The 27005-nt window shown below is 40.5% G+C and overlaps 1 protein-coding gene across 1 annotated transcript in view; it reads left to right on the top strand.

Annotated features, from left to right (window-relative positions):
* LOC143329024 (phospholipid phosphatase-related protein type 4-like) overlaps nt 1-27005 on the top strand; it is a 37843-nt gene that overhangs the window by 5759 nt on the left and 5079 nt on the right. Inside the window, exons 2-10 of the mRNA XM_076744647.1 lie at nt 6819-7004; nt 10546-10675; nt 10855-11050; nt 15299-15356; nt 15575-15748; nt 19041-19176; nt 23113-23341; nt 25859-26474; nt 26840-26996. Of these exons, the coding sequence (XP_076600762.1) occupies nt 6819-7004; nt 10546-10675; nt 10855-11050; nt 15299-15356; nt 15575-15748; nt 19041-19176; nt 23113-23341; nt 25859-26474; nt 26840-26996 (1882 nt within the window). The remainder of the gene's footprint in view (nt 1-6818; nt 7005-10545; nt 10676-10854; nt 11051-15298; nt 15357-15574; nt 15749-19040; nt 19177-23112; nt 23342-25858; nt 26475-26839; nt 26997-27005) is intronic.

Here is a 27005-nt window from a genome sequence, read left to right on the forward strand (position 1 = left end):
ATCCTGGTGGTATACAGGCCAGTGTTTTACATAAACACCAAACAGGAACATTTTTGATAAAGATCACTTAAATTTGTTTTGCGCACCCTCATGGACAAACTATGTAATAGAGACACTGTTTCTAAGTGACCTCAAACATAGCTTTGGTATTTCTCTTGTGATTTCTACATTTACTGACACAGATGTATTGTCCAATATAGCATGCACTGACTGACTAACAGTATGCAACAGACTGTATGCCACAGCTCAGCTGACAATGACATGTTCAGTCACCAGTGAGGATGGATTAGTTGTTCAGGATTCAGTGTTAAAGTCAAACTTTCAGATTTCTATCTTACAGTATTAACTAATCACAAAAATAATTGCAGTGCAATACTATTGCCTTCCTGCCTGTCAAATGCCTGACCTAGTGGTTAGGTATGTATGTATGTAAACAGGGACATTCAGTAACACTGAGGGCTGTGAGGTCCATCAATGACCTTGATAATATCAGCAAAATCTGCTGTAATAATTAGTGCTTTTCTGTTGCCTTGTTTGTGCACACATCTGTTTGGCATGAAACAAACAGAAGCTGTGAAACACATAGACAGAACCCCCCCCACACACACACCACTAGCTTTCAGTTTTGCATGTAATCTTTCAGAAAGTTGCAGTTTCCCTCAGCTTAACAGAGCTTTTTAGCCTGTTTTAGCTCTTTGTTTTGGTTCGATGCTCCTCAAACTCCGCTGCCTTCAATCTTGATTGCAGCAGTGGTTCTCATTGAAAGAGCTCTGATAAACCCACTGTATCAACTTGATGAGGTGATAATACATAATGAATGCAGCTTTAATGATGACCCTCACAGAGTTTGAATAGTTTTATGTAATATTTACGTCCACTTATAATACCATTTATTCAGGAGCTGTGTGCTTAGGTAGAGGGAATGCAGTTTGATCTGTCTGGAGGCTGCTGGATCTCATCAAGACTGTGGTGAGTTGAAAGCTTTAATGATGTGAAATGAAATAACATTCAGCCGTAGCTGATATGTGGACCACCCTCCACAGCTAATTACTTGTAATGAGCACCACCTTTGTAGTCCATTAGCACCATCTGTACTGATTCTGCCTCTGCGTTTCAAACTTTCAAACCTACAAGCTACAGTAGTGTCCAAACTTGTCATTGGCATCTTCAGCTTTTACATGCTAATAATGTGATATGGTATGTAGATTTTTTTATTCACTATTTCCATGAAGAAATTGCAAGTGTGAAGTGCTGCCCCAGAGTTTTCATAGACAGAGTATTGAAATTCTTGTAGGTGGCTGAGCAGCTCCTCAGGGCAGGAAGCTCACTTTACTGCAGGTACTATCGACACTATGAAGCTGTTTTGTAAGCCCTCCTACACTTGAATGATTTGTTCCATTTCTTACTGGAAGTCAATGCAGAAATGTCAAAATAACGTATTACAATGAGAGTTACCGTTATATAAAAATAAAAATCAGTACCAGAGTAGCAGAATATTAGTCCAGCCCTAAATTAAATGCTAGCAGTTTGTACAGTTTTCCAGTTGTGAGAGTGAGAAAAGAGAAATGTTTTACTGAGTAGTCTTTGAGTTGTCGATTATGTGTGCCTCCTTGGGATTTTAATGAAGAATGCTTTAAAGTTAATGTTGTAGCTTGAACACTAGAAACATTTGTGAATCCTGTCCAAGCCACGTTTCAGCCATGTTCACGGCTCTGTAGATGGCAGTATGTCTTGGTCGGTCTCTTGGTCCACCACTTTGGTCCAGACTGAAATATCTCAGCTATTCAATGGATTTCCATAAACCTTTTTACAGACATTCACAGGATGAATTCTGATGATCTCTTGGCTTTTCCTCTTGCGTCACCATGAGGTTAGCATACGTGGTTTTGAAATGTCTTGACTGCTGGATGAATTGGCATGAGATCTGTTACAGCCATTCACGGTCCCCTCTAGATAATTTCTAATAATTTGATGACCCCCTAATTTTGTATCTTTTATCACCATGAGGCCAACAATTTCATTTGTACAGTGTTTTGGTTCATGACCAATACCTGCAAAACTAATGATTGTCCCATCAGCCTTAGCTGTACTTTGTATTGAGTGCTAATTAGCAAATGTTACATCACTTAAGTAAGATGTTGAACATGGTAAAAATTTACCTCAAAGCTGTTACCATGGAGTTAACAAATCTGCTTTGGGGTATTGGTATGGTGTTGCAATAATAAGTGTCCCATCAACAACTGATGGATGGATGGATCCTAACTTGAGTCAGTGCTAGCGAGTGGTATATGCTCAGAATGTATGGCTGTTAGCTAGCTAATGCACGGACTGTATGCTAGCTAGCTGTTTTGAATTTAGCATAACATTATGAGATGATAAACATTCATAAAAGTATTATTTTCATAACAGTTTACAAAAGCTTTTACAATACAGTGATATAGCCCAGATAACACTCATATTACATCTGCGTTTCCACTTTCTAATACATTTGAAAGCAATGACATAGAGAGATCATACAGTGTAGTTATGACATTGCCAAACCAAATTTACATGTTGTTGATCTTATTAGACTCTCTGAACCAAGATGTGAAAACGAAAGAAGTGGTAAATGTGTAATTCCTGGGAACACAAGAAAGTCCTGGCTTGCAGGCTATGGAAACAGAGAGCATGCCACAGTCAATGACAGGTCTTTACTTAACTCAGTCAGAAATGTGGGTACTTCAGGCAAAAAGGTAGATCATGTGGTTGTTCACTTAAACAGCATGGAAGCACTCCAGAAACAGCCACGTTTAAGCAATAACCATCATTTTGCAATTTGTCATCTTGCTAGTACAGAACAGTAAATTGAACGTGACATGCTGTTCAGAACTGTCGTGATGCATTTCAGCTCTTCTTCCGGTTGTGTGAAAGTTTGGATAACACATTTTTCAAGGACGTGACATTACTTTGCCGCGTTTAAAGCAGAAAATTAACAGACTTTGAAATTATGACCTAAAGGTTGTCACACTAGGTTTTTGAGATGAAGTAGTAATTAGCTTGTGTTAAGGACAAACTACCTCAGGGTCATGGTACAGCTCTGGGAAATGGCGACAGTGTGTGCAGTACTGTAATAGAGTATTTATGGGGAGACATGAACATACAAATGTAATCTTCAATCCAGGAAAAAAGCTGAATGGCAACAGACCTGATTTCATGCTGTGAGTTGCCACACAACAGCACGTTGCAGTAAATGGTGGTTACCTTGGAAACGTATTGACCACGTGTTCTATTGTCTTGCTGCATTTGTCATCAAGGTTAACACCAATGTGCTAAACTTGGTCACGCGTGCTTTATGTCTCTGGTGGCTGCTTCACACTAAGAAGCCATGATGGTGATTGCCACTTGGATTGCTCTTAATGTGAAATGCAGGAGTAGAAAGTGTTTCATTTAGTTTCAGTAAAGATCCCTTCAGACAGATTTTTACACATATTTTCATAAATAATCTCATTTGAGCCTGTTTTTTGCCTGATATGGTTTTGTCACAGACAGCTTTGATTACTTTGTTAAAAATTGTTCAAATTCTTTGACAAATTCTCCCTTTTTGAAAATTAGAATCTATGAATACGTAAATGTTATATAACTGCTGCACACTAAATTTTTCCTGCTCACTGAAAAGTCCATTCTCAGTTAATGTGTTTGACGTTTCCACATCCCCAGCAGCGTACCACGTTCGTGAGATTTAAGGCAAACACCCACGTGGCCCCAAAAAACATTGCCCCTTCAGCAGATGAATGTGAAAATAGCTTCCTGTTGCTCTGCCCTCTGCACGTACGTCATTCTGCACAGTGAAGGAACAAAAAGCAAAACATATTTTTGACTAGAGGCTTTATCAGCTGATTAAAATTACCATTGTCCATCAAAGTACCAAAATATGCTTCATGTGATTCAGTTCCTATGTATTGTAACTTAGACATTTCTGACTTTAGCAGTGTCCCTGAATGGGATTTTTATTTTTTTACCCTGTACTAATATTGCAAAGAGTTCTGGTTGGTGTTGGCTTTGAACCTCAGACATTTGATTGTGTACACACAGTAGACTATCTCGTATGTGTCCTTTTTTTGTCCTTCAACTCCAAAAAGCAGATAGTGAGTGGGTAGAATATCTGAGTCCCTGTCTACTAGTGCTGTGGGTTATAAAACACCTTTTCTAGGAGCCTGGTTTTCAAATAGATCTTTTAAACTCACATCCTGTGCAAATGATGTCCCTTGATTGAGATTTAACAAGTTTCCCTGTGCCAACATTGGCCCACATTGGTTTGATTCTAATGCTTTGCAGCACTGACTTGGCATCATCTTGAATATGTACTGTAACACAGATTAAAGTGCAGAAAGTGAAATTCTCTCTGCTCATGGCAGTTTGCAGTCTGAATATTTGGCCTTGAGTGCAGAGTTGTGATGTCCAACCTTCTTTTTCCATTTAGTTTGGGCTTCATTATCCTCTATCTGCGCTGCAGCTGTATTTCCTTGTGTCTGTGCTGATTACCTGATAAGTTCTGTATAAGATTAATAGAAGCAGCTGAGAGAGGTGTATGATTCCTCTTGACAGTGTGACTGCTGACCATTCACGCACTACAAGACTTCTCAGAGCATCACACTATATTCTTCCACTGACACTGCAGGTATTTGTGTCTGTATATTCGTATGTATAGCAATAACTGGGTTTAGCTGAGGTCAGTATTTCCCTTTCATTAAAGAAATCAGGCATCAGTGCTTTGGTAGCTGAATGATCATGGCACATGCCATAGTTTCTGCACAGTTTAACTGCTATATGGAAGTCCTTAAGGACCTTAACCTGCTCTAATTCAGACATTTCAATTGGAATTCCTATGTTACTGACCACCAGCCACCATGGTTAGATGTCAGAGCCAGTGCATAGGCTGAAGTGCTCCAAGCTGCAGTTCCTCCAATGACCACTGGATGCTCCTTACTCCAGGCACACTTTGGCTGTTTTGAAGTGAACTGGACAAACCTCAAATATCTGAATTTAAAATGTTTGCTTTTGTTCCAGTAGAAGTTGCATCATGTCTCCTAGTTAGCGTGTTAGTGGTGTTATTAACCTGACAAACCAGACTGAAATATTTCAATACATCTACTTGATGTATTGCCATGAAATTGGGGTCAGACATTTCTGTTCTCCTCAGGATGAAATGTCAACACTTTTGTGATCCCCTAATTTTTCTATTGCCACCATGAGGTCAACTTTTTACTACACTTTTTCCAATACTTTGAGTTATTACCAAATTCCTGTAAAACTATTGACGTTGCTATCAGCCTCAGCTGTACCCTGAACTAACATCAGCATGTTAGCATTATCATTGTGACTATGTTAGCTTGCTGACATTAGCATTCAGCTTAAAGCACTGCTGGGTCTAAGTTACAGCCTCAGAGAACTGATAGCATGACTGTCAGCTCTTATAGCATCTACACAGCAGGTGTTTTTCCATCTTCCATCTCATTCTGACAGAACAGATACGCTTCGATTTTAATCAATCCAACTGTCTACACAGACTGCAGTTTCACTCTGCATATGCATATTTTTAGGCTTCAAGTCTATTGTCTTCTGTTTTAAGTGCTTAACTACAGTCATTATGTGAGTCTGAGTGCAGCCAAAATGTGACCATACACTCTGTACTGTGCCTGAACGCATCCTGTGTGGACACAGACGGAGGACTGCTCTGCTAACATGCTGTATAGACACGATGTTGTCTTATTGAAAACTATTGTTCCACTGAAGACATATTATGCTTCAAAAATGTGCTTGTTTAGAGACATATTTGCTTTGATTGACAGGGTAGTTAGCCCATTACAGTCAGTCATAGTGGCTGACAGTTGCTCATCCATCTTCAGCTCCACTGAGGCCTCATTCTGCAACCAACTAACAAAGTCCAGGCTTTAATACCTCCTTAAAAATGACTTTGTTATATGTCACAGGTGCTCTCGTTGTGTTTTTGTTTGTGGTAGAAAACTGTTGAAGAGGCTTGCTACTTTGGCTAAAATTTAAGACTGAAAGAACAACGTTTTTGGGGAACCACAGACTAGTTGCCTTATTTTGGCAGGAAGTACGTTAGAATAGCCTTTTTCAGCACAGCCCTGCCTTAGTGATAGTTGAACACTTGTTAAACACTCCTGAGTTGCCTGGGTTTGGCTGTATTCACTGTTTTTGATGCACACTTTTCCATTCAAAGGGGATTTGTGGCCTTTTCTGGTGCCAGCTTCTAATGAGCTGTAGGACTAGATAGGAAACCTTTCGGTGGTGTTCAAAGCACAACGTACTGAAGACTGTCAAGGTCCAAACACAAACACATCTCATTTGTACGCTAGACTCTTTCTGAATTAGATTAGAGTATTCAGTCTTAGCCCTGCAATCGACTGGCAACCGGTTCAGGGTGTACCTCGCCTCTCGCCCGTTGACAGCTGGGATAGGCTCCACCCCCACCCCCCCGCAACCCCGAAAGGGATAGTCGGTTTCGAAAATGAATGAATGAATGAATGAATGAATGAATGAATATTCAGTTTTAAATTGTAATTAAGCATCCTTGTTTTTGGATGTCATTTAACATTTTGAAGAGTTAACTTTGTTAAATGAAAAAAAACTAAATAAAAAAAAAAATACCAGGAAAAAACATTTATTCCTACAGTTGTCGCAAGGTGAAGAAAAAAGCAATGTTTTATGGAAACTCAGGTGTCATAAGTATCATAAGTAAGACTTTCCTTTTGATTTCCATTGGATTTATTGAACATTTTTCTGAATTCTCTCGTGTTGTTGTCTCTTTACTGCAGCTCCCTATCCTGGCCTCCTCCGTTGTCAGTCTTTATTTCCTGGAGCTGACTGATATTTTCCAGCCGGTGCATTCTGGGTACAGTTGTAATGACCGTAGTCTGTCTCTGCCCTACATCCTGCCCAGACAGGAAGTCTGCCCACTGCCTCTGCTCTTCAGCTTGGCATTCGCCGTGCCCACCGCCACTGTAAGTAAACCTCCATCTCTTCAGTCCGTGGACCTCACAGTAATGTCTACATGTGGCTAACACACTGACTGGTTTCGGGGTCTGTGATTACACACCTATTGTCCACACTAAGTACTAAGGCAAAGGTCTGTGTCTGTGAACTGTGTTACTCTGTTACCATGAATAAACCAGATGAGTGAATATTCCTCCTCCGAAAAAGAGGAGTAGGAAGGACTGTTAGCTGACATTAAAATGCAGACAAATACAGGCAGTGCATGATGTTTGAATGGGAAAGCCATCTTCCCACAGGCAGAAGTGGTCTCCTACACGTTGCATTTTTGAAAATGTGCCCATAATGCCGTGGGAGTCTGACCACACTGAGTAGAGTACAAGTGAAAGCACTAAGCTGTTTCCGTGCAGCACTAACATTTGATGGGAGTAAGTCAGCCATTTTAACCATGTTGACTAGAATTCTTCTAACCAACTGCCTTTGTGAGTGAAATTACTTAGTGCAGCTCCCACTAATAACTTTTTCTATTTCCAAATCACTTCAAAGGGACAGTGGAAAAAATCCACAGTCATGTAATGCTTCAAATTCCTAGTTAAGAATTTATTTATTAGAATTTCTATGACTACATAGAGGTCGCACCATCTACAATTTCTACTCATTTATAAATTTTCCTCTGGGGCTTTTCCATCCAATACTGGATTTTTACCTTACATTATACCATCGTGACGTGAATAGGTCAACACACCACAGTATTTTCATGATGTGACCATTTTTAAAGACTGGTTTTTGATTTTTGCATCGGTCTTATCATGAGTGGTATGACATGGAGCACTCCTACACTCTAAAAAATCAAATGTTCCATTTACCTAATTTAGTCAGCAAAAAATGTTGAACAAATGGGAAAAAGACAAGAAAATTGATTATGACTGGAGGCTGTTCAGCAAATCTCACCAAACCGTCCTAATTAAACGCTGCAGGTTTTCATAACACAAATGAGTTGTATTGATGTTGTAGTTATAATACAACTTATGTCACAACTTTGATAAACAATTTTTAAACACCGGGGAAATTTAGTCTAATGTAACATTAAACTTGTTTGTTTTTAATCGATTGTGCTCTTAATGATTTATTTAAACACTGTTTTACCATGTCATCAGTACTGTTCCACTTATATTCAGTTGACAATACTGCATACTCACTCCACCATAGACATACTTTGTTCACATGTCCACTTAGTTTTGGCTCGTAATGATAGCTGTTATTGCCAAATCACAGTAAAATTTTAAATACACAGGTATTCAAACATTTACAAACAAAGCTTCATATTTTGCTGCCTTTCTGACAGCCTCCAACAGGTACAACAAAAATGAGCTGGGGAATATGAAAATAGTGTATTATGCTATGCTAGCAATGAAGAGTTTGTAAAATCTAACATCAAAGTAGACCTCAACATCAGATCATATACACGTCAAAAATATCCATCATCTGCTCTGGTAAATTCACTGTTGGAAATAAGATAATTTAGTAACTCGTGTTTTTGCCAAAAAAAAATCTAAGTTGGCAATGGATTACAAAGAAGACTGTCAGTATGTGTTAGCAGAGTGCACACGGTAACAGGAGCAAATGGAGAAAATGGCATCCTGACAAGCACATGCTCATGCATAGGCTAATGTGAAGATAAAGTATGGAGAACACGTCGGGACAGTCTGCATTCAAAGAAACACACGTCATGCAAACATCTATGTTTCATTTCTTCAAAGTCTACTTGAAACACAGGTGTAAAATTTGGATGGATGGAAAGAGAGCACATCCAAACAGCCTCATACACTGATGCATCGATGAAGCACAGCCCTCTTAACTGCACAGGCCAGCTACATGCACAGCTGCTGCATTTAAGTTTGTACTCATGCAACAAAGAAAAGATTTGAAACAGACAATTACAAAATTGAGGCAGCTCACCCATGAAGTATCATAATAATGTTTTTATTGAACGTTTTCAGTGAGGTACTGTTTATATCAAAAATCATTAGCAAGTGATCACATTGTGTTTTGTCTCCCAACTGTCTGTAATCATTGTTGTACTTGAGTAAAGGTACAGAAGTATTATTGATAAATGTATTTAAATATCAGTGTAAAAGTACTGTACAGAAAATGAGATTCTGCAGACCATTGACTCACATATTATTATATGTTATTAGGTTGATCCTGTTGCATCAATATGTAAGCAACATTTTGATGTTGTAACAGCTCAAGGTGAAGCTGGTTTAGTTTTGTCTGATCTACATGTACTGCAGTTACTGTAACTAGTTTAGTCTAGTGGTTCCTAACCTGACCAGTCGGACCCTCCAGCTACATCCTTTTATTGTTTTTTTTTTAAAGGGTCACAAGCCTGAAAGGTTGTGAACCACTGGTTAAATCTTTAACAGTGTTCTATAGTTTACAAAATTTACATCAACATTTCGTTGCTGAGTGAAATGCTGCATCTCAACATCCTGTGTTCCCATGAAATTCCAGATATTTACAGTCCCAAGACTGATGAAACTCAATGACTGTGGTGGTACTAAAGTACTAAACCTGGCTTTAATTACACCTGAATCCCAATTACTGATAAGTCTCTAACAATAGTATAAATCACAGCTGTTTGTCATGTCCCACACTTGTGTGTTTTGGTGTCATGAACACTGTGAGCACTCTGGGCTATTAGCAGGGATAGCCATGTATCTTTTACTGCGGTACTGTTAGCTACCATAGATTCTGCAAAACATTGACTAGTTGCTTAAAACAGGACAATTTTTCTCAGATTTTTACCTGATATTTGACATTTTATTTTATTAGTATAACTAGAGTAAATCATGAAGAGATAAAAATGAATGATTCAAAATTGTATATATGATAGATTTTTACAATAAATGTCACAAGAAACTGAATGGATAAGAACATGTAGGTCAGGTGCATCTCTGAACCATCGTAACATGTGAGAGTCTCTAACTCCTTCTGTCAGTCTGATGAATTGGCTGCAGCTTTCTGCTGCTTCAGGACAGACTCAAACATTAACCTATAGTTAAACCATCTTAAAAATGTTCCTGTGTAGTTCTCTTTATATCAGCTCATGAGCTTATGTTGTTCTTCACCTTTTTTTGCCTCTGACAGCACATTCAGTTTAGCTTCTTTGCTGCATTTTAACTTAATTTTGCTGTGACATTTGACATTTTTTTTCACATGACATTTCACATTTTTAATCTTAAAGTTAATAATTGATCTTCAAAGCAGTAGACTGATGAAAAAAATCTTTTTCCAGAGCTTTCAACTGCAGCTTGCAGTCTTTTCTGTGATTGAAAGGAAGGAAAGAAGAGGCGCTCTGGATTTTATCTTGTGTTTATTGTGTAAACAAACAAAAGCAGAAACTGAGGTATCAGTGGTGAAGGTGGGATATTAGCAACAATGAATGGTCCAGTAATATTTCATCATTCAGCTCATCAGTGACACGCATCTATCTGGTGATCTAAAATCTGCACTGCCCACAGTCTTATCGTTGTCTTTGTCTGTGTGTAGATTCTGATCGGAGAGGCCATTCTCTACTGCTATCTGTCCAGGAGGTCATCAGCCACACAGACTGAGGCCAACATCAACGCTGCAGGCTGTAATTTCAACTCCTACATTCGTAGGGCTGTGCGCTTCATAGGTGGGAGGACACATTATGATGCATTATATGTTTTCATGTATGTTTTCAGTGAATTAAACCAATGACAACAGCCAACATCTGTAACAGTATCTGTAAAAACAATATTAACATGCAGTGTTGCTCAAGGTCACATGTTCTGCTAATCCAGTGGCTGTTGTAAAACGTATTGTTTTCCACAGGTGTCCATATCTTTGGCCTGTGTGTGACAGCACTGATAACTGACATTCTCCAGCTGTCTACGGGTCAGCACACCCCCTATTGGTTGGATGTGTGTAAACCCAACTTGACCCACATCAACATGTCCAGTTGTGATGAAGCTTTTATTCTGGAGGATATCTGCTCTGGACAAGACATGGGGCTTATCAATGCTGGGAGGTAAGGCTTTGTCTTACTGAGCGAGTCAGCGTGGGAGAGTGTGGGAGTGAACTAGTGAGTGTGTCAGAGGATGTGTGTGGGTGTTTGTAAGAGTGTGTTTATGGAGTCATTGTTTAACGTGTTATTTTAGCACACTTGCACTCACACACGCAGGCTATAATCTCGTAGCTTGCAGTCCTAGACTAGCTCTGTGCTGTTGTTATGGTTACAAATCAATGCCAAGGTCATGTGCTACCACAGGGGCTGGTGAGAACCATGACGAGATGGCAATAAATGATACTGTACAGTATTAAGGTCACATATAGGACATGTGTTACAGCTTACTTCAGGTGCCCACGGCACAACCACACAGGCATTTTCACCAGGCTGCGTTCACAAAGCATCTCAATGCTAAAAGTAGCTCCTAGTTAGGACAAAATGCCTCATTTTAGGGCTTATTTTTTGGTCTAAGTTTTGGTCTAGTTTCACACAAAATGTTGCTCCCAAGTCTGTGATTTAGGGTTCGTCAGCTGCTGCAGGTAATGAAACTTATTGTGATGATGTTTTTTAAAATGATGATAATGATTTTTCGTATCATATGGATGGACTGAATAAGGATCCAGTCAGCTCTCTAAAAACTTGAAACACAGATGATTCTGCTCTGATGCAGTAGTCCATGAAGTGTACAGGATTATCAATCCCAAAAATATCAGTTTCAGCGTAATGATTGTATATTGTAATATCTGTCGATTACTTAACAAGTCCGTCAGCCAGCTCACGTTGAATAGGTGTAACTTATAGGCGGCTTTGGTGACATGGGTTTTGATTTAAAATCCTTCTCATTATTAAATTAATTCAGGCAGATTGAAAAAATATTGCATTGTTTTGTCAACTTTTAGATATTCACCGATCAGCCACAACATTAAAATCACTGACAGTGAATTCTGTTTGGCAGCCATGTGGAGTAGAAGTGGCTAACAGGCACTCCTGCCTATTTTTTACTTTTTCACTTCAGCCTTTTATTTGACAACCAAAGTACTACTTATTTTTCAGTGGCAGTACTGTTCTAAGAGCCTGAACGAGCCCTGGTAATGTGCATGGTTAATCTCTGATCTAATATTTGCTTTATGTTCTTATTTCAAGACGGATACCTGGAGTATTGAGAAGGAAGTGTTCTCACACCTCAGACATTTTAAAACAGCTGTTGCTTTTTTTTTTTTACAAGACTCACACATTCAGAATTGTCTTCTCATGTCGTGTGGGTTTTCAGAGCAAAGCCAGGGGGTTTTTAATTCTTAGCAAACCAAAAGTCCGCCTCACTTATTCAGTCCTTCCTGTCTAATTATGGTATCTCTGACATGTGAGAAGAGAGAGTATTCCTTCTTCTCACATGTTCAACATACTTTCTGTAGGATTGATTATTTTCTTATTGATAATCAACTGACTGTCATCGGCCTCCTGAGCGTCGTGATATCAGACCACTTTCCTGTTTTCTTTTCCTGCACTAAGAAAGCAGGTCTGTTGCCTCCTGTGCTTCACTTTAGTAAAACTTACTGTTTGCTCAGCACAGACCTGCTTTCATCATATGGCAAACGTAGACAAAAACTAAAGATAAACTGCATGCAACATGCATCACTGAGTGTCATTTCCAGTTCAGGATCATTGCATTTTAGCAACTGAGCACTACTCAACTGGATTGCAATTTAGTCTCCAGTTCACATAACCGGCATGTCTTTGGACAGAGGGAAAACAAATAAGAACATATAGAGGAAACCCACACAGATCTTCCAGTGATAGATCATCACTCGCCTAAAGCTCAAGAGCTCAGATGGCACTGTATTTATTACTTGTAAAAATCCATCCAGTATCCATCGCGCAGATTACTGAGATATATTGAGGTGTGAAAAAGTCTGGGCTCCCGATGATATTCAGATATAATTTTAAAAGATCCCAATAAAGCAGGAAGTGACAGCTGTGCATGTAGTTTTGGCAGAACTTTGTGAACAGATTTTTTTTTCTTAATGTTAGACTAGTTTTGAAACAATCCTCACAATCTGGATTCATTGGAACTAACATAACGACCATGCAGCAAGACAGGGAAGTAGCATCCTTCTTTATTTCTTTTCTTTATTCTTTTCTTTCTTTTTTTGCCACTTGTGCATGTTGGCTGATTTTATGGCATCAGATAAGTTGCATTGAGGTGGACTGAAAGCTACAGCTGTGTGTGCATATAGAGATAAAGTAACACAGTGCAATTTTGTCATCAATTGTCTTGTGTTACCAGTGCGCAGGGCAGTGTTCATAGCATTAGATGGTAGAGGCACAAACACTCTGTGAAATCTCATAAATGTACATTTTACCAAAATACTGCACAATTATGCACAACCCAAACAGCGGGGATGCTACAATTAAACCTTCTGACACAGAAACAGGATTTAGCAAAAATGGTACAGAATGTTCTGTGCCTCTGTACACATCAGACTGGAGAGCTGTTTCCCACAAAGTCTTAGTCTGCACAGCGAAATTATCTGGAGTATTGCAGGCATCGTACATCCTGAGCTCTTCAAAAATGTCAGGATTTTTTTTATTCGATCTCAAAACAGCATGTCTTCTGCATAATTAAGATGTTATTTTTCTGTCATGTAAACAGTGTTATTAGGAGGAGCTGTCTTTATGCAAATGTGGAAGCAGATTATGCAGTAGGTGTTTTTCTCGATACTTGCAGTTTGTAGTTGTGACATTATTGTGGATATATCATTTGATGTGACTTCCTGAATGTAACCTAATTTATCCTTTTAGTGAACAAAACAATGGACATCAAAAATAACTGAAAAACATTTTATTGTACTACAAGTTTCAAATTTCCTGCAAGGTTCAAAGTTGATTTTCATTGTACAACAGTGCTGCATAATGAAATACAAGTTGTTTTTATGATGGAGTGCAGAGGATGAGTTGAGGACTCTTACAGCCTGAGGAAAGCAGCTGCACAGTAGTCTGTTGGTACAGCAGTGGGTACCTCTGTATCGCTTGCCAGACGGAAGCAGGGCGAACAGGCTGTTGCTGAGGTGGATACTGTCTTTGAATATCGAACATGCATATGACTTAAGAATGGATTTGGAGCTGTCTATTTCTGCTGTGCTTTGACGCTGTGCACCTCCAAGAGACAGCAATCTCTCCAACGCGAAGGTGTCCTAGACTCTAGATACCAGAATTGAGACTTCCTCTTTCCAGAAGACTTGCTGTTGTCACAATGTTTAGGAGAAGCTGAAAAGGCATGTGGAATTACCACCACATGGACGAGCTTTTCAGTGTACCTCCCTTTGCATAAGTGCAAGGGATATCAAGGGAGCTCTGTTCTTGTGCACCAAGAATATGATCATGATGCAAACTTGCCTTCTTTTTTGACGCATGTGCCGAGTGGCATGTCTCCCCCAGCAGTGTGTAGCATTATTCCACTGCCTGTGATGTTCGCTTCTGTTTGGCAGACACACTGGGGATGAAAGCCAACACATCAGTGATTTTCAACAATGTAGTGACATACAGAATTGCTGCACATCATGAAGCATATTTTGCACCAATAAACATGCATTTAAACATGCACACAGACCCATGTTCATTCACTACCATATAGACGCTGCTATTACAAACATTTTGCTGAATCCAGTACTACCTTTTTTTAGGGAGGGATGGGAGGCAGACATAAGGGACAGATGCATGCTGATGTTTTAAAACAACAGGAAGTTGGTTATTTGCAGTTTGTCTCCCTGATTTCAACACGGTCAGCAGTTGGAGCTGCAGCTGTGGCACACAGCTCATGAAGGCAATTAAGGTACTGTATTTTGAGACATAGCGTCCAGTTGCTGCAGTTTGCATCAAAAATCTTACTCCGCCTGGTCGTTACTCATTAAAATCTGAACGCTGTGACATGATAAACATATTTTTAGATTTAGTGCAATATACAAAACCTTTGTTTATTACCAAATATACTTTTAGAATACTTGGATTACAAACACAAATCAGAAATCTTCAGTTGTTCGTCTTCTTGTGTCCTTCATGCACTGCATTTATTAAACACCTGCCAGGGCAGAGTTACCACCAGATACACGCACACACACACACACACACACACACACACACACACACACACATATGTCCAAGTTTCTTTGAAAGTCACTTCCCTGTTGCAGATGAATATTCAGCATTGTCCTTAGCTGTCTGATCATGATAATTAGCAGAAAGAACACTCTGTCTTTCGCTCTTTCTTTGTAGGAAGTCTTTCCCCTCCCAGCATGCAACTCTGGCTGCCTTTGCTGCTGTCTACATCTCAGTAAGTGGTTAATGTGCACACTCATATGTGGAATGAGACTCTTCTAAATTCTTGCCAGTTTCAGCTGTAGGTCATTTACAAATAAATCTAATTTAATCATAGGTGTGAATTTTATACGGTATCACCTATCTGGGTTGACTATGACAAGTGTGGGATTGTCGTCTTTTGTATTAGCATTAATACATGATGATTGGCTCATGTGAAATTGTGTGTTTCAGATGTACTTTAACACGGTGCTGACAGATTCGGCCAAGTTGCTGAAGCCTCTCCTGGTATTCTCTTTCGTCATGCTGGCCATCCTGGCTGGGTTAACCAGGATCATCCAGTTCAGAAACCATCCTGTTGACGTCTACTGCGGATGGTTACTGGGAGCTGCCATCGCTGTTTATCTGGTAACACAGTCAGCCTGTCATTTTAATATTCTTGAAAGTTTTTTTTGTAATTCTAGTAATTCAAATACACGTTTCCACTTGAAATAGCCAACAAGATGGAACAGTCACACCCGCAAAACTGAGCAAAAAATGAACCTTATGGAAAGCCATTCTGCTCGGAACAAACAAGAGAAAAGTCATGTCATGCTGAGGAGACAGAGGATGATCATATAGGTATAGATATAGGGGTTTTTTTTTTGTTTTCCAACCTGGACCCCTTTTTGGATCTAAGAGACTAAAAGGATAACCATTTTTGAAATTGGTCCAGTATTGAGCGAGAGTTCTGCAGCTGGCAGCCGCGAAATGTGCTGTAATGTAATCGTGCTGGGCAGTTGCACACTGTCATTATGGAAAGTACCCTGCAGAGGAATGAAGTTTTTTCTTTACCTTTTTGCTTGATCTGGTCTGTTGTCCAGCCAAGTCTCATTTAAGGAGAGCTCTCGTTCTGAAGTCTGCTTACTTTTTTGTTGAAGTCAGCTAAAGATTCAGCAATGGCATTAGAAATCTTTAAGATAACACTAAGCTACACTTTCTGTACTCCAACACAACAAACTTTTTCCCACCATTCCTCTCTCCAACCTTCACTCACATTTCCATCAATTTCTTCCTACAACACCTCAAGTATAGTGAGTTCTCCTTGAGGGAGACCTGGTTTGACACAATCAAGACCCGATCAAGCAAAAGGTAAAGAAAAACATTTTATTTCTCTGAAAGATCCTTTCCATAATGTTGTCAGGCACCTATAACAATCTGAGCTTGTCGGTGGCAAAAACATTAAATATGGTGAGTTGTGTCTTTGAAAAGTCTTGAAACAAAGTGGGTTGTGATATTTTGTTCTAAAACAGCAGTACAAGTTGCAAATTGAGTTTTAAAACTTAGGAATATACAATATACAACCCAAGCAGATGCAAGGTGATATAAGACAGGTTCTGCTGACATAAGAAACCAATGGATGGGGTGAAGGCATTTCCTCTTTTGAGTCTGTATTGGTACATCTTATTATTGCCCTTAAATTAAGGCAGCTACAATATGTTTAATTACAATCCATTTCATTGTCGTCAGTTTAACTCTACAGTTACCTGCAGTGTAAATTTACCTTACATGAATTGCATCAGCCAAGAAGAGTATTTTCCATCCATGGTATGTCATTGCAGTGCATATCATTCAGTGTATTATTCAGTACAGTTTGATGGGCAGAAAGGAGACAGGGCTCTTCAACTATTGTGTAGAAGTGGTGGATAATCACACAGTATATTTGATACCTCCCACACACCATCACCCTCCAGCCCACACACACTCAGATAGACATGTCCAGCATACACACACACACACAGACATGAGCGGAACTGGAGCAGTTCACTTTTGAGCAGACACACACACCAACACAGCACTCTTCAACTGCCTACACTTTTGTTGTTCTGCCTTCTGCTGCAGGAAGAAACGTTGGCTACAGATACTGTATGTGAGGTTGTGCTCTGAAACATCAGCTGTCCATCAGATGATGCAGAATCACCAGTTACTTAACACAGTTTGAACTAGATACATTTCACTGCTGGAGGCCACTTATTTTTATGCAAGCAGCGAATTACTGACCTGGGAAAAGCATCTCTTTGATTAACTTAAATTGCAAGATTTTTATCCTCCCTTTATGTGGTTTATGTAGAGATGATGGCTATTCATATTTGTCTCCAGGTATTAATTTTTCACCGTACAGGCTTCATTGTGCTGTTAAGGTTTCTTAATGATTGGGCTATTTTAAGGTTCTTTGTTTGGCATTGTATCATCTATCACCAAAGGAGAAATGAAAAGTAGATAAACTGAGGCAGTTTGGCAGTCTATACTTGTGTCTGTGCTGCAGTGCGTCAGTAATGCATTCAGTCAGGTTTAGCTGGAAAGCTTCTGATCTCTTTTTACTGATTCTGTCAGTAAACTGTATTTTTAATTCCAGTTACAATGGTGTAATAGCATGTTTTCAGCTCCATGTAAATCCAACCACATCAGATGCTCTTTGTACATTGCTGGTTGTGTCTCTGCTCTGGCTTTGGTGGGTTAAGGGTGGTGTGGTGCATGGGAAGGGGGAACTTGTAAGACAATTGAAGATGCATTACAAAAATGTACAGAATGAAAGTAGTCATCATGCAGGATGGCCCCTTTCAGTGTTATGTGACTGGCTGTGAAATAAATACAGTCAAGTTGAAAAAATAAAGTAATGTACAGGTACCAAAATGTACTTAATACATGTCCATTGTGCATAAGTGTCCATATAATAATAATGTTAAAACATATAAAATAGGAAAAAGCAAAACTTAGACAAATTAAGTAATTGAACTGACTCAGTTACAAAGCAATATCTAATGTTAGCTAACATTAGCTAACCTTAGATACTGTCTATAACATTAGTTAATGTTATTTATATGTATATAATATTCGCTAACATTAGCTTACTTTAACCACCATAGGCTACTGGCAGTACCAGACCCAGTAAGGCTGTCACAGAAAAAACCCCCAGCATATTAAATTGAGTAAAGGTGTGTTTTATCATGTATCAATTGAGCTTTTTATTTATAAGAAGAAGGTGTTATTTCATTTGTCAAATGTTTCTGTGCAGGGTCTCACTTAAAGTACATTAAAGTAGTACATTATTATAAGCACAACCATGCTGTAGTTTTGAAAAACAAAAAAATGTAGGAACTTGAGTCGATTGGGTTGCATGTGTTATTGCTGTCTGCTAGTGACTATTCTAATAGGAATATCAGTTCAAACTGAATCACTGGTACCTAATTTTACAAGTTATGATTTGTACTGTATTTAAAGTACAGATAATTTTGATGAGATAAACAAGCAAATCGGTTTTAAAGACCCAGTGAAATATGTGCTAATCCTGTATCCCTGTGTTAATTGTTCATTTCTTTTATGTATTTTTATATCAAAATATGTCTACTTTCTGTGCATTCAAAATCTACAAATGTTTTTAATGATTCATGTTGCACTTGTGGTAAAGTTAGATAAACTGACCCAATCAAATTTAATTTGGGCTGACTAGCTAACTATATAAAACTGCACTTGACCACTTGTGGGTAGTTAGCAGAGTAATGTCATAAGAGGAGGTGTGTTTGGATTTCAGTTTGTAAAATTGAAAACAAACAACAACAACAACAACAACAACGTGGTTAACTGGATTTGCCCAACTCTTGTTTTATGCTTACGCTTTTGCTGCATACTCCTCTGTTTTTTACTGTGTGTTTGCATGCAGGGTGTGTATGCAGTGGGGAATTTCCAGCCCAGTGAGGATCGGTCCAGAAGTCGGCCACCTCCCCCCACCCTGAGAGAACCCCCTCTCTCCTCCCTACCCAATGTCAGCCAATCAGCAATTAGCAACAGCCACCAAGGTACAATCATGCCTTCCAGTTGTTTCTTAGAATTACAGATTACATCACCCTAACATGCCAACTACTAGAATACATTTTCAGAAAAAATGCTGTACATAACCCTTATCACTATATGAACACAAGATTTTAGAGATGAGCTTTGCTCAGATGCACACATCTGAGTTTGGACATACTAATGAGCAGTCACACTGTGTATCAACAGTGCAATGACTTTGAACAAGGTGAAATGTTTTTTTACGCAGTTTTTGTATTAATCCCCATGATGATTCAAGATTGGAGGAAATTGCTCAAGTGAGCAACGTTTGTGTTGAATGTAGTCCTGGCTAACATCCAACAAATTAGGTTTCTAGTACAAGTTTAAAGCCCAGCTCTACTAGCATGGCATCCTTGCATGCATACTCTGCACTTTGACAATCTATGAAGTCCCAGTTACTCTGGGCATTAAATGCATCTTACAGCTGATGCCATAAAGCCCTGGAAGAAGAGCGCTATCATTTACTGAAGGAAGTTACGTCCGCCATGCCATGAAGAACACCAAGGACCTCCACCCAGCAGAGACCCATCAAATTTTTCAAGGAAGGAGAGCATCCTCAGCCACTACCCCAAAAGACCTTACCATCATGGATCCTCCTTACAGCTTGAGATGGGCAAATGAAGGCTGACCAAGGGAAAAAGTTGAAATTTCCACCAGTGTTCACTGAGACAACCCTCAGACCTGGCTTTGTCATGTCGTCAGAGTCAAAGAAGTAAGCAGTCATGTTGGAGCTCAGTGTTGCTCAGTGTGCATGGGAAGACCTTCTGGAAGAAACCAATGAAACGAAGTATGAAAACATAGTGCAAGAGTGTCACTGCTCAAGGGGGAGTGCCCAGTGCAATCCAGTGGAAGTGGGATGCAGGGGCTTTGCAGGCATATCCTTCAGCAAAGTGCTCAGTCTACTGGAAATGACCAGGAGCATGAAAACAAATAGATAAAAAATATGTAACACAGTATATAAAAAATATGTATATGCATAGGCTTGGTATGAGAAAGATATGTAATATTGAAGAAAAATACAATATTGCACAAGATATTGTATGTATGTATGTATGTTGAAACATAAAATCACATAGTAGTGCAAAACAGTAGGTATGTAAACACAGTGCTACATCAAACAATGCTAGAGTTGAACAGTCTGACCGCAGTGAATGAAGGACCTATGGTAGCATTCCTTCTCACAGAGTGGATGCAGCAGTCTGTTGCTGAACATGCTGCAAGTGGGAAAGAGATCGGTGTAGTAGGTGGATGACTGCGTCTTCCACACCAATTCCTGGTTGATATGCAAACTGTAGGGGGTCTAGCATGCTGCTCACCAGGTGATGGAGGTGGTTCAATATGATCTTCTCCAAGGTCTTTGTTAGGTGAGAAGTTAAGGCTACCAGCCTGAAATGGTCGGGCTCTCTTGGATGCGCAGTCTTGGGGACTGGAACCACACAATTAGTTTTCCACACAGCTCCTGTTGATTGAAGTGGGGGGACGGAATGTAGTCTGTGATGTCAGCCAAGTCTCCGTGAGGCACATGATAATACACTCTCAGTCCTCCCTCTGCAGTCTGGTTAGCGCCGTTAGCTCTTCCATCTTATTAGGGAGAGATCTCACATTCCCCATATTAAGAGACGGTATGGATGGTTTGTACGGTCTTTTCTTGTTGCAGCACTTCTCCCCAGCTCTGCATCCCCTTCTCCTTATTTCCATGGGAATCTTTCCACTGGGAGTATGGTCGTGTTGCACAGTGCTAACAGCTCTTCTCAAATGTAAACAATAGAGCTGAAGGGATCTTCCAATGTTGTTTTAAGTAGTCCAAGAAAGAGTAAAAAGAAAAGCGCTAGTCTCACCAGTTGTACATCCATAAGTGTGCACGATCGACAGAGACTAGTGGTGGACGAAACTTGAAAAATGCACAAAAAAACACTAAAACAAAGAAAAACGGTCGGAGTTGTGCCATCTTCATACTCCTGACCACATGTTACTTCATTGATGATGTGTGCCAGTGCATCTTAAGATGTATGTTGCAACCAAAAAAGAGAATAGTCCAAATTGAAGCATTAGAGGCCAAGATATCCCAACTTTCAGTCCCTCTTGTTGGTCAGACTGGTGGATCCCACATTTCCCACAATGCAAATCACATAGCATCTTTTATTAGACCCTCTATGTAAATGTCCAAACTCCACGTGCTCAGTGTGTAAGGCAGACTTTTTGTTAAAACAAATGTAGTCTCCAAGTGAGAACCTGATGACATCTTCAGGATTATTTTTTCTACCTCTGTAAAGCTCTTCCAAAGCCACAGAAGACAATAGACTGTGACTGTGTTAACAGTCGTACAGGAGTAACAAGAGTACTGATCATCAGTACTGATCCTGATGTGTCAAATTGGTGGAGTGCCCCTTTAACCTGTAACTCAAATATACCTAATTTGCATAAAAATACTTTGTAAACCCACCTTTTCAGAATCCTGTGGGAAGCCTCAACCATATCCCTGACAGAGATCTCTGAGGTAGTCAAGATTCACCTCAGTGGCAAGGCGCCGGTGACGGAAAGTATGGATGAGATTTGCCTCTTCAGTGTCCCGTGGACAGTGTCTCTGAAGTGGAAGACTGAGATGGTGGTTACCATTTTTAGAAAGAGTAACTGGAGGGTGTGCTATAAGGGTGTCACGCTACCTCCTGGCGAAATTTTATTCCAAGGTGTTGGAAAGGAGGCTCACACCAATTGTTGAATCTCAGTTTCAGGCGATGTAATGCGGATTCTGTCCTGGCCATAGAAGAGTGAACCAGCTTTACAGGCTTCCTGGTAGGGCCATAGGAGTTGGCCATATTGTCTACATGTGTTTTGGGGAGTCCTGTGGGGGCTACTTAGGGACTCTGTGGTACGAGAGCTGTTGGCCTGAGCCATATAGTCCTTACATGGCCAAAGTGAGATGTGTCCGTATCCTCATCACAGAGTCAGACGTGTCAAGAGTCAGAGTGTGTTGATGTCCACCAGGATTGTCCCTTGTCATTTATTCTGTTTATGATACTCATGAACAGGATCTCAAGGCACAACCAGGGGGAGGTGTGTCTGGTTTGGGAACCTCAGAATTGCATCGCTGCTCTTTACAGTTGATGTGGTTCTGCTGGCTTCATCAAACCCTAATCTTCAACACACACCGATGTGGTTTGCCGCTGAATGTGAAGTGAGTCAGTCAGCACCACCAAGTCTGAGGACATCATTCTCTTCTGGAAAATGGTGGGTTGCTTCTTCAGGATTGGGAGTGAGTTACTGCCCCAAATGAAGGAGTTCAAGTTTCTCAGAGTCTTCTTCACAGGTGAGGGCAAAATATAGATAAGATGGACATGAGAATTGGTGCAGCATCAGCAGTAATGCCCAACGGAAGAGAGAGCAAATCTGGAACGGAAAACTTTTGACCAGTTGATGTATGTTCCAACCCTCACCTTTCGTCATGAGCTTTGCATAGTGACTGGAAGAATGAGATTGTGGATACAAGCAGCCAAATGAACTTCCTCCATAGGGTGACTGGGCTTACCCTTAGGGATAGGTTTGAGAGCTCAGGGTAGCCACTGCTTCCTCTGCGCCAAAAGGAGCCTGTTGACGTGGTTGAAGCATCTAATCAGGATGCCTCCTGGGCACCTCCTTTGGAGGTTTTCTGGGGACATTCAACTGGCAGAAGACCCCAGGGACCCAGACCACATTGGAAGGGTCATGTATCTCATCTGGCCTGGGATTGCCTCAGGATCCCATAGGAAGAGCAGGAACATGTTGCTGGGCAGAGGGATGTCTGGACTACCTTGCTTAGCCTGCTGCCACTGCCCCTGATGTGTGGAAGAAAATGGATGGATTGACGGATGGATGGATGGATGGATGGATTAGTAATTTAACCTCTCCCTGTTGTCCATTCATAGGTCACCACACCCTGGCTCCCAGCCAACCAGAGCCCATCATCACAAGGACCTCTTCCCACACCTTGTCGCCCAACCGACCAGAACCCATCCTGATGCGAAGTGCTTCCTACCGGGAGCCTTCTTTGTCCAATCTGAAGAGAGCTAGTGCTGAGGTAGAGGTGATATCTCCATCCAGTCCCCTGGGCAACAATGAGAACATGATGACCTTCAGCAGCAGCACACTGCCAAGGTAAATACTTTCAGTGGAGGCCTTAACTTTAACCATTTGCTTACCCATAATACATCATGTTTAACTGTCACATACTACTCTACCTGTTGAACATTGTTTTGTTATTGGTCATACTGATCTATTGTAAGGATAGAGGACTATCCTGGGGTCCTGCAGGTGTCTCCCAGGAAATGGGAGCATATTTTGGTGAGAATTCCCTAGGAAATAATAGGATGTAGCTGGCCTACCTAGCTGCTAATTGTTTCAGCATGGAAGGAACTACACTTTATGGTTTATACAAAGCCAAAGGCATATTCAAGTGCATTTTGGGCTTCGTAGAGACTGACAGCCAGGATAAACCAAGGTTATATTTGGGGAGTATTGAATCTAATTAGTAACAGATACATAGCATACAAATGCCTTGGGATAAAGTTAGCCGTAAAAAAAGTTTTCAATAGAACTCTTACATAATAAATGTTGCTTGTTTTTTGTAGTTGTCAGAGTTACTTAACATTAAACTCTGCCATAGATTGTTCTTTCAGCTTTACCAACTGCACATTTTATTATCTTCTTAAGGACCCTGGGTGGCACATTTATTGGCTACCCTGATCATGCTTGAATATTTACTAGATGTAGCTTTAAGTATGAGCACATAGCATCAGGTTATAGGACTGAGATGATTTTACAGAAGTGGTTCGTTTACAAATACTGTAGTATGTATTTTGGATGTACTGGGCATAAGAACAGATAGAGGACACATAGATTATGCTGCATGACTACACAACAACTTCTTGACAAGTTTTTGTGACTGTTTGTGACTACATTTGGAAGCCCAGACACCCTGGCAGAATAGGAAAATAAGGCTTAATGTATTTTGCTTCAGGGAATAGGTGGCTGAAAAGCTAACTGATGATGATGAGTCCTTTGAGCCAACCTTTTCATTCAGTAGCAATATCCCACACAGTGGCTGAGTCAACCTATATTGGCTACAGCAAGGCTGCAAATTGTAACTGAAAGGTTTAGCTCATATTTGCCTCTTAACAGCTTGTCTCATCACAGCTGCCTGTCCTCTGTGGTAGAATCGTGGAGAAAATATTGCATTTGTGTGTGTTTAACTTCCTTCATTTCCACAGCTTTTTTTCAGCTTGTCTATTCCATTAGCAATCTGTCTGCTCGCCTGTCATCTTTGTCTGTGGTAGAAACATTGAGGGAACAGGAAAGGTGATTTGAGATGTGATAGAACTGACTGTTCATCTTAGATGCTTAAAAGTGTTTGTGTGGGTGTAACTGAGAAGACAACTCATCTGAAATACTTAGAAAGCATTCCACTAATGCAGCAGTGATAGAAACATGCAGGGCTCTATGGAGCATGACAGGGTTTCTGGCATTCTCCTAGAGCACACACAGGTGTTAGAGTTACTCACCATAGATCTGACTGCACCAAATTTAAAACAGAGGGATGAAGAGGGGTATACGTATGATGATCGTATGTGCTGTAACACACAAAATGAATGTTGCACATGCCAGACATTGTCAGTGACATTGGCGGGTGGATGCTATTCCTTGACAAATTGTCTCTGTAGTCCTGTTTGGCTCTTCATCTCATGTTTTTCTTTCTTTTTTTTTTATTAAATTGATTTGAAATGGTCCAGAACAGCACAGTAAACAAACATGCTATCTACTCCCCCTGCTAATTTAATTTTAAATCTGTATTAGCTCATAGTGAGTCTGTACCTTAGACAGAATGGAATCAGAGGAAGTGGCTTTCATGCTGGGGCATTTTCTCCATTGCAGATTTTGAAGTGCTGTGGTCCACAGTGCATTGAAAGAGAGGGCAAGAGAGGATTTGATTTGTCATGACTGGCATTCTGCTGCACTCCAGATCCTCCCTCAAAATTGCCAAAAGTCAGGCAAAATTCAGTCACTCACAGAATGAGCAAGCAACTGCACTGATTCAAAATACTAGAGCAAACGATAAGGTACTAGCTCTGCACAGACAGTAACAGGCTACAGTACATACAGAGATAAGCAACTGGATTTGACTACAGTGTGTCTGCTGTTTCTAATCAGAGAAGTCCTGTGAATTTTTGGGAACTGAATTTAGTGAAAATAATGTGGTTTTTTTTTTTGTTTTTTTTTCTATTTTATGATCTTAAATTAAATTATGAATCCATTGGAATTACCATATCATAATTGTAACAATATTTCTAATATTTTAACATTATATTGGAGGATTTAAAGGTCACAGAATGTTGTTCTAGATTTATTCAAGAGCACAAAATGGTAATTTGTGTGCACAATTTATTAATCTGAGACAGCTGTTTGTTTGAGACTTTATTAAGTTGAGAGAACAGTTTATTTCAGAGCATGATTTACTAACTTGTGCGCACAAATTATTGATTTCTCCATGACACCTGCCAGATTTTGTGCTAATCTGCAATGAGCAAATGAGACCATGAGTTCACTTCAGTTAAGTGTAGAATCACACTTGAATCTTACTTCATGTTGTTCATAAAGCTTCTTTGCCACTTCCTCCAGGTCCCACGGAGGGTCCTCATTTGATGAGGGCCGCGTTCCTCGGCGTCACGCATCCATCCACACCTCAATGGACTCAACGCGATCCAAACAGCTGCTCAGCCAATGGAAGAACAAGAATGATAACAGGAAGCTGTCCCTGCAAGTGATGGATGGAATAAGACCAGCCTCCTCCTCATCTCCTCAGAGGAACATGGAGCTGCGCTGCTCCTCTGAACCTTCTGCCATGGGCCTAGAGGCAGAGCTCCGTGGGGGAACACACCTTCCTTTAGTCACTGCTCAGGAAACAGAACTTCGTGCTGGGGCCCACATCCCAGCTCAGTACATGAAACTAGCAGCAAGCTCTGTTCCTATGGCCAATCATAACCACCTGGCCCTCAATGGCAACACCGGATTGGCCGGTGGGGCAAGAGTGTCTATCCAATCCCGGCCTGGGTCGTCCCAGTTGGTTCACATTCCTGAGGAGGAAAACCTCACCTGCAGGGATCAGGAGAGTGAGTCAGAGGATAGCATTATGGACGGCGGCGGGTCAGTGAGGGAGAAGTGGCTGAGAGTGGCTGAGAAGACCACCATCCCCTGCAGGCCGCTCAGTGCTGGGGGACAGCCTCGTCTTATGCAGGTGAATCCGTCTTTGTCTTTACCAGCCGTGAAGCAGCATGGTTAGGATGTATACCACATAACTGTGTCTTGGTTCAGGTCTGGCTGGGGATCCTTGTTCCGTGTTATACCTCTTTGTCTCCCCTCGTTTCCTTCTGTCTTTATACTACAACTCTGGACAAAAAAGTTCCCAAATAAAATCCTCAAAAATAACTCTGAAATGAAGACAAACTTTATTCATGCAACTTTTAAGCTAGATGTCATCAGAATTGTAGCGGTAGCAGTAGCACTCTCCATACAAGAAGAGCAGGTCAGTTGATGATGATGAAGTATCCCAACACCAAAATTTGTAATTGCTCACATTTCACTGTCATCCTCCCGTTTCAGGTGATAGCCTTATCCAAACAGCAGGGTTTGCTTCACTCTCCTCGGTCGGAGGATGGGGGCAGCACTGTCAGCTGCACTGGATCCATTCGGTACCGAGCCCTGACGGACCAGGACCCATCACCACCAGCCTCCACCACTGGAGCAATGGGAGGAGGAGGTCTGTGAA

The sequence above is a fragment of the Chaetodon auriga genome, chromosome 12 (assembly GCF_051107435.1).
Source record: "Chaetodon auriga isolate fChaAug3 chromosome 12, fChaAug3.hap1, whole genome shotgun sequence".
NCBI lineage: Eukaryota > Metazoa > Chordata > Actinopteri > Chaetodontiformes > Chaetodontidae > Chaetodon > Chaetodon auriga.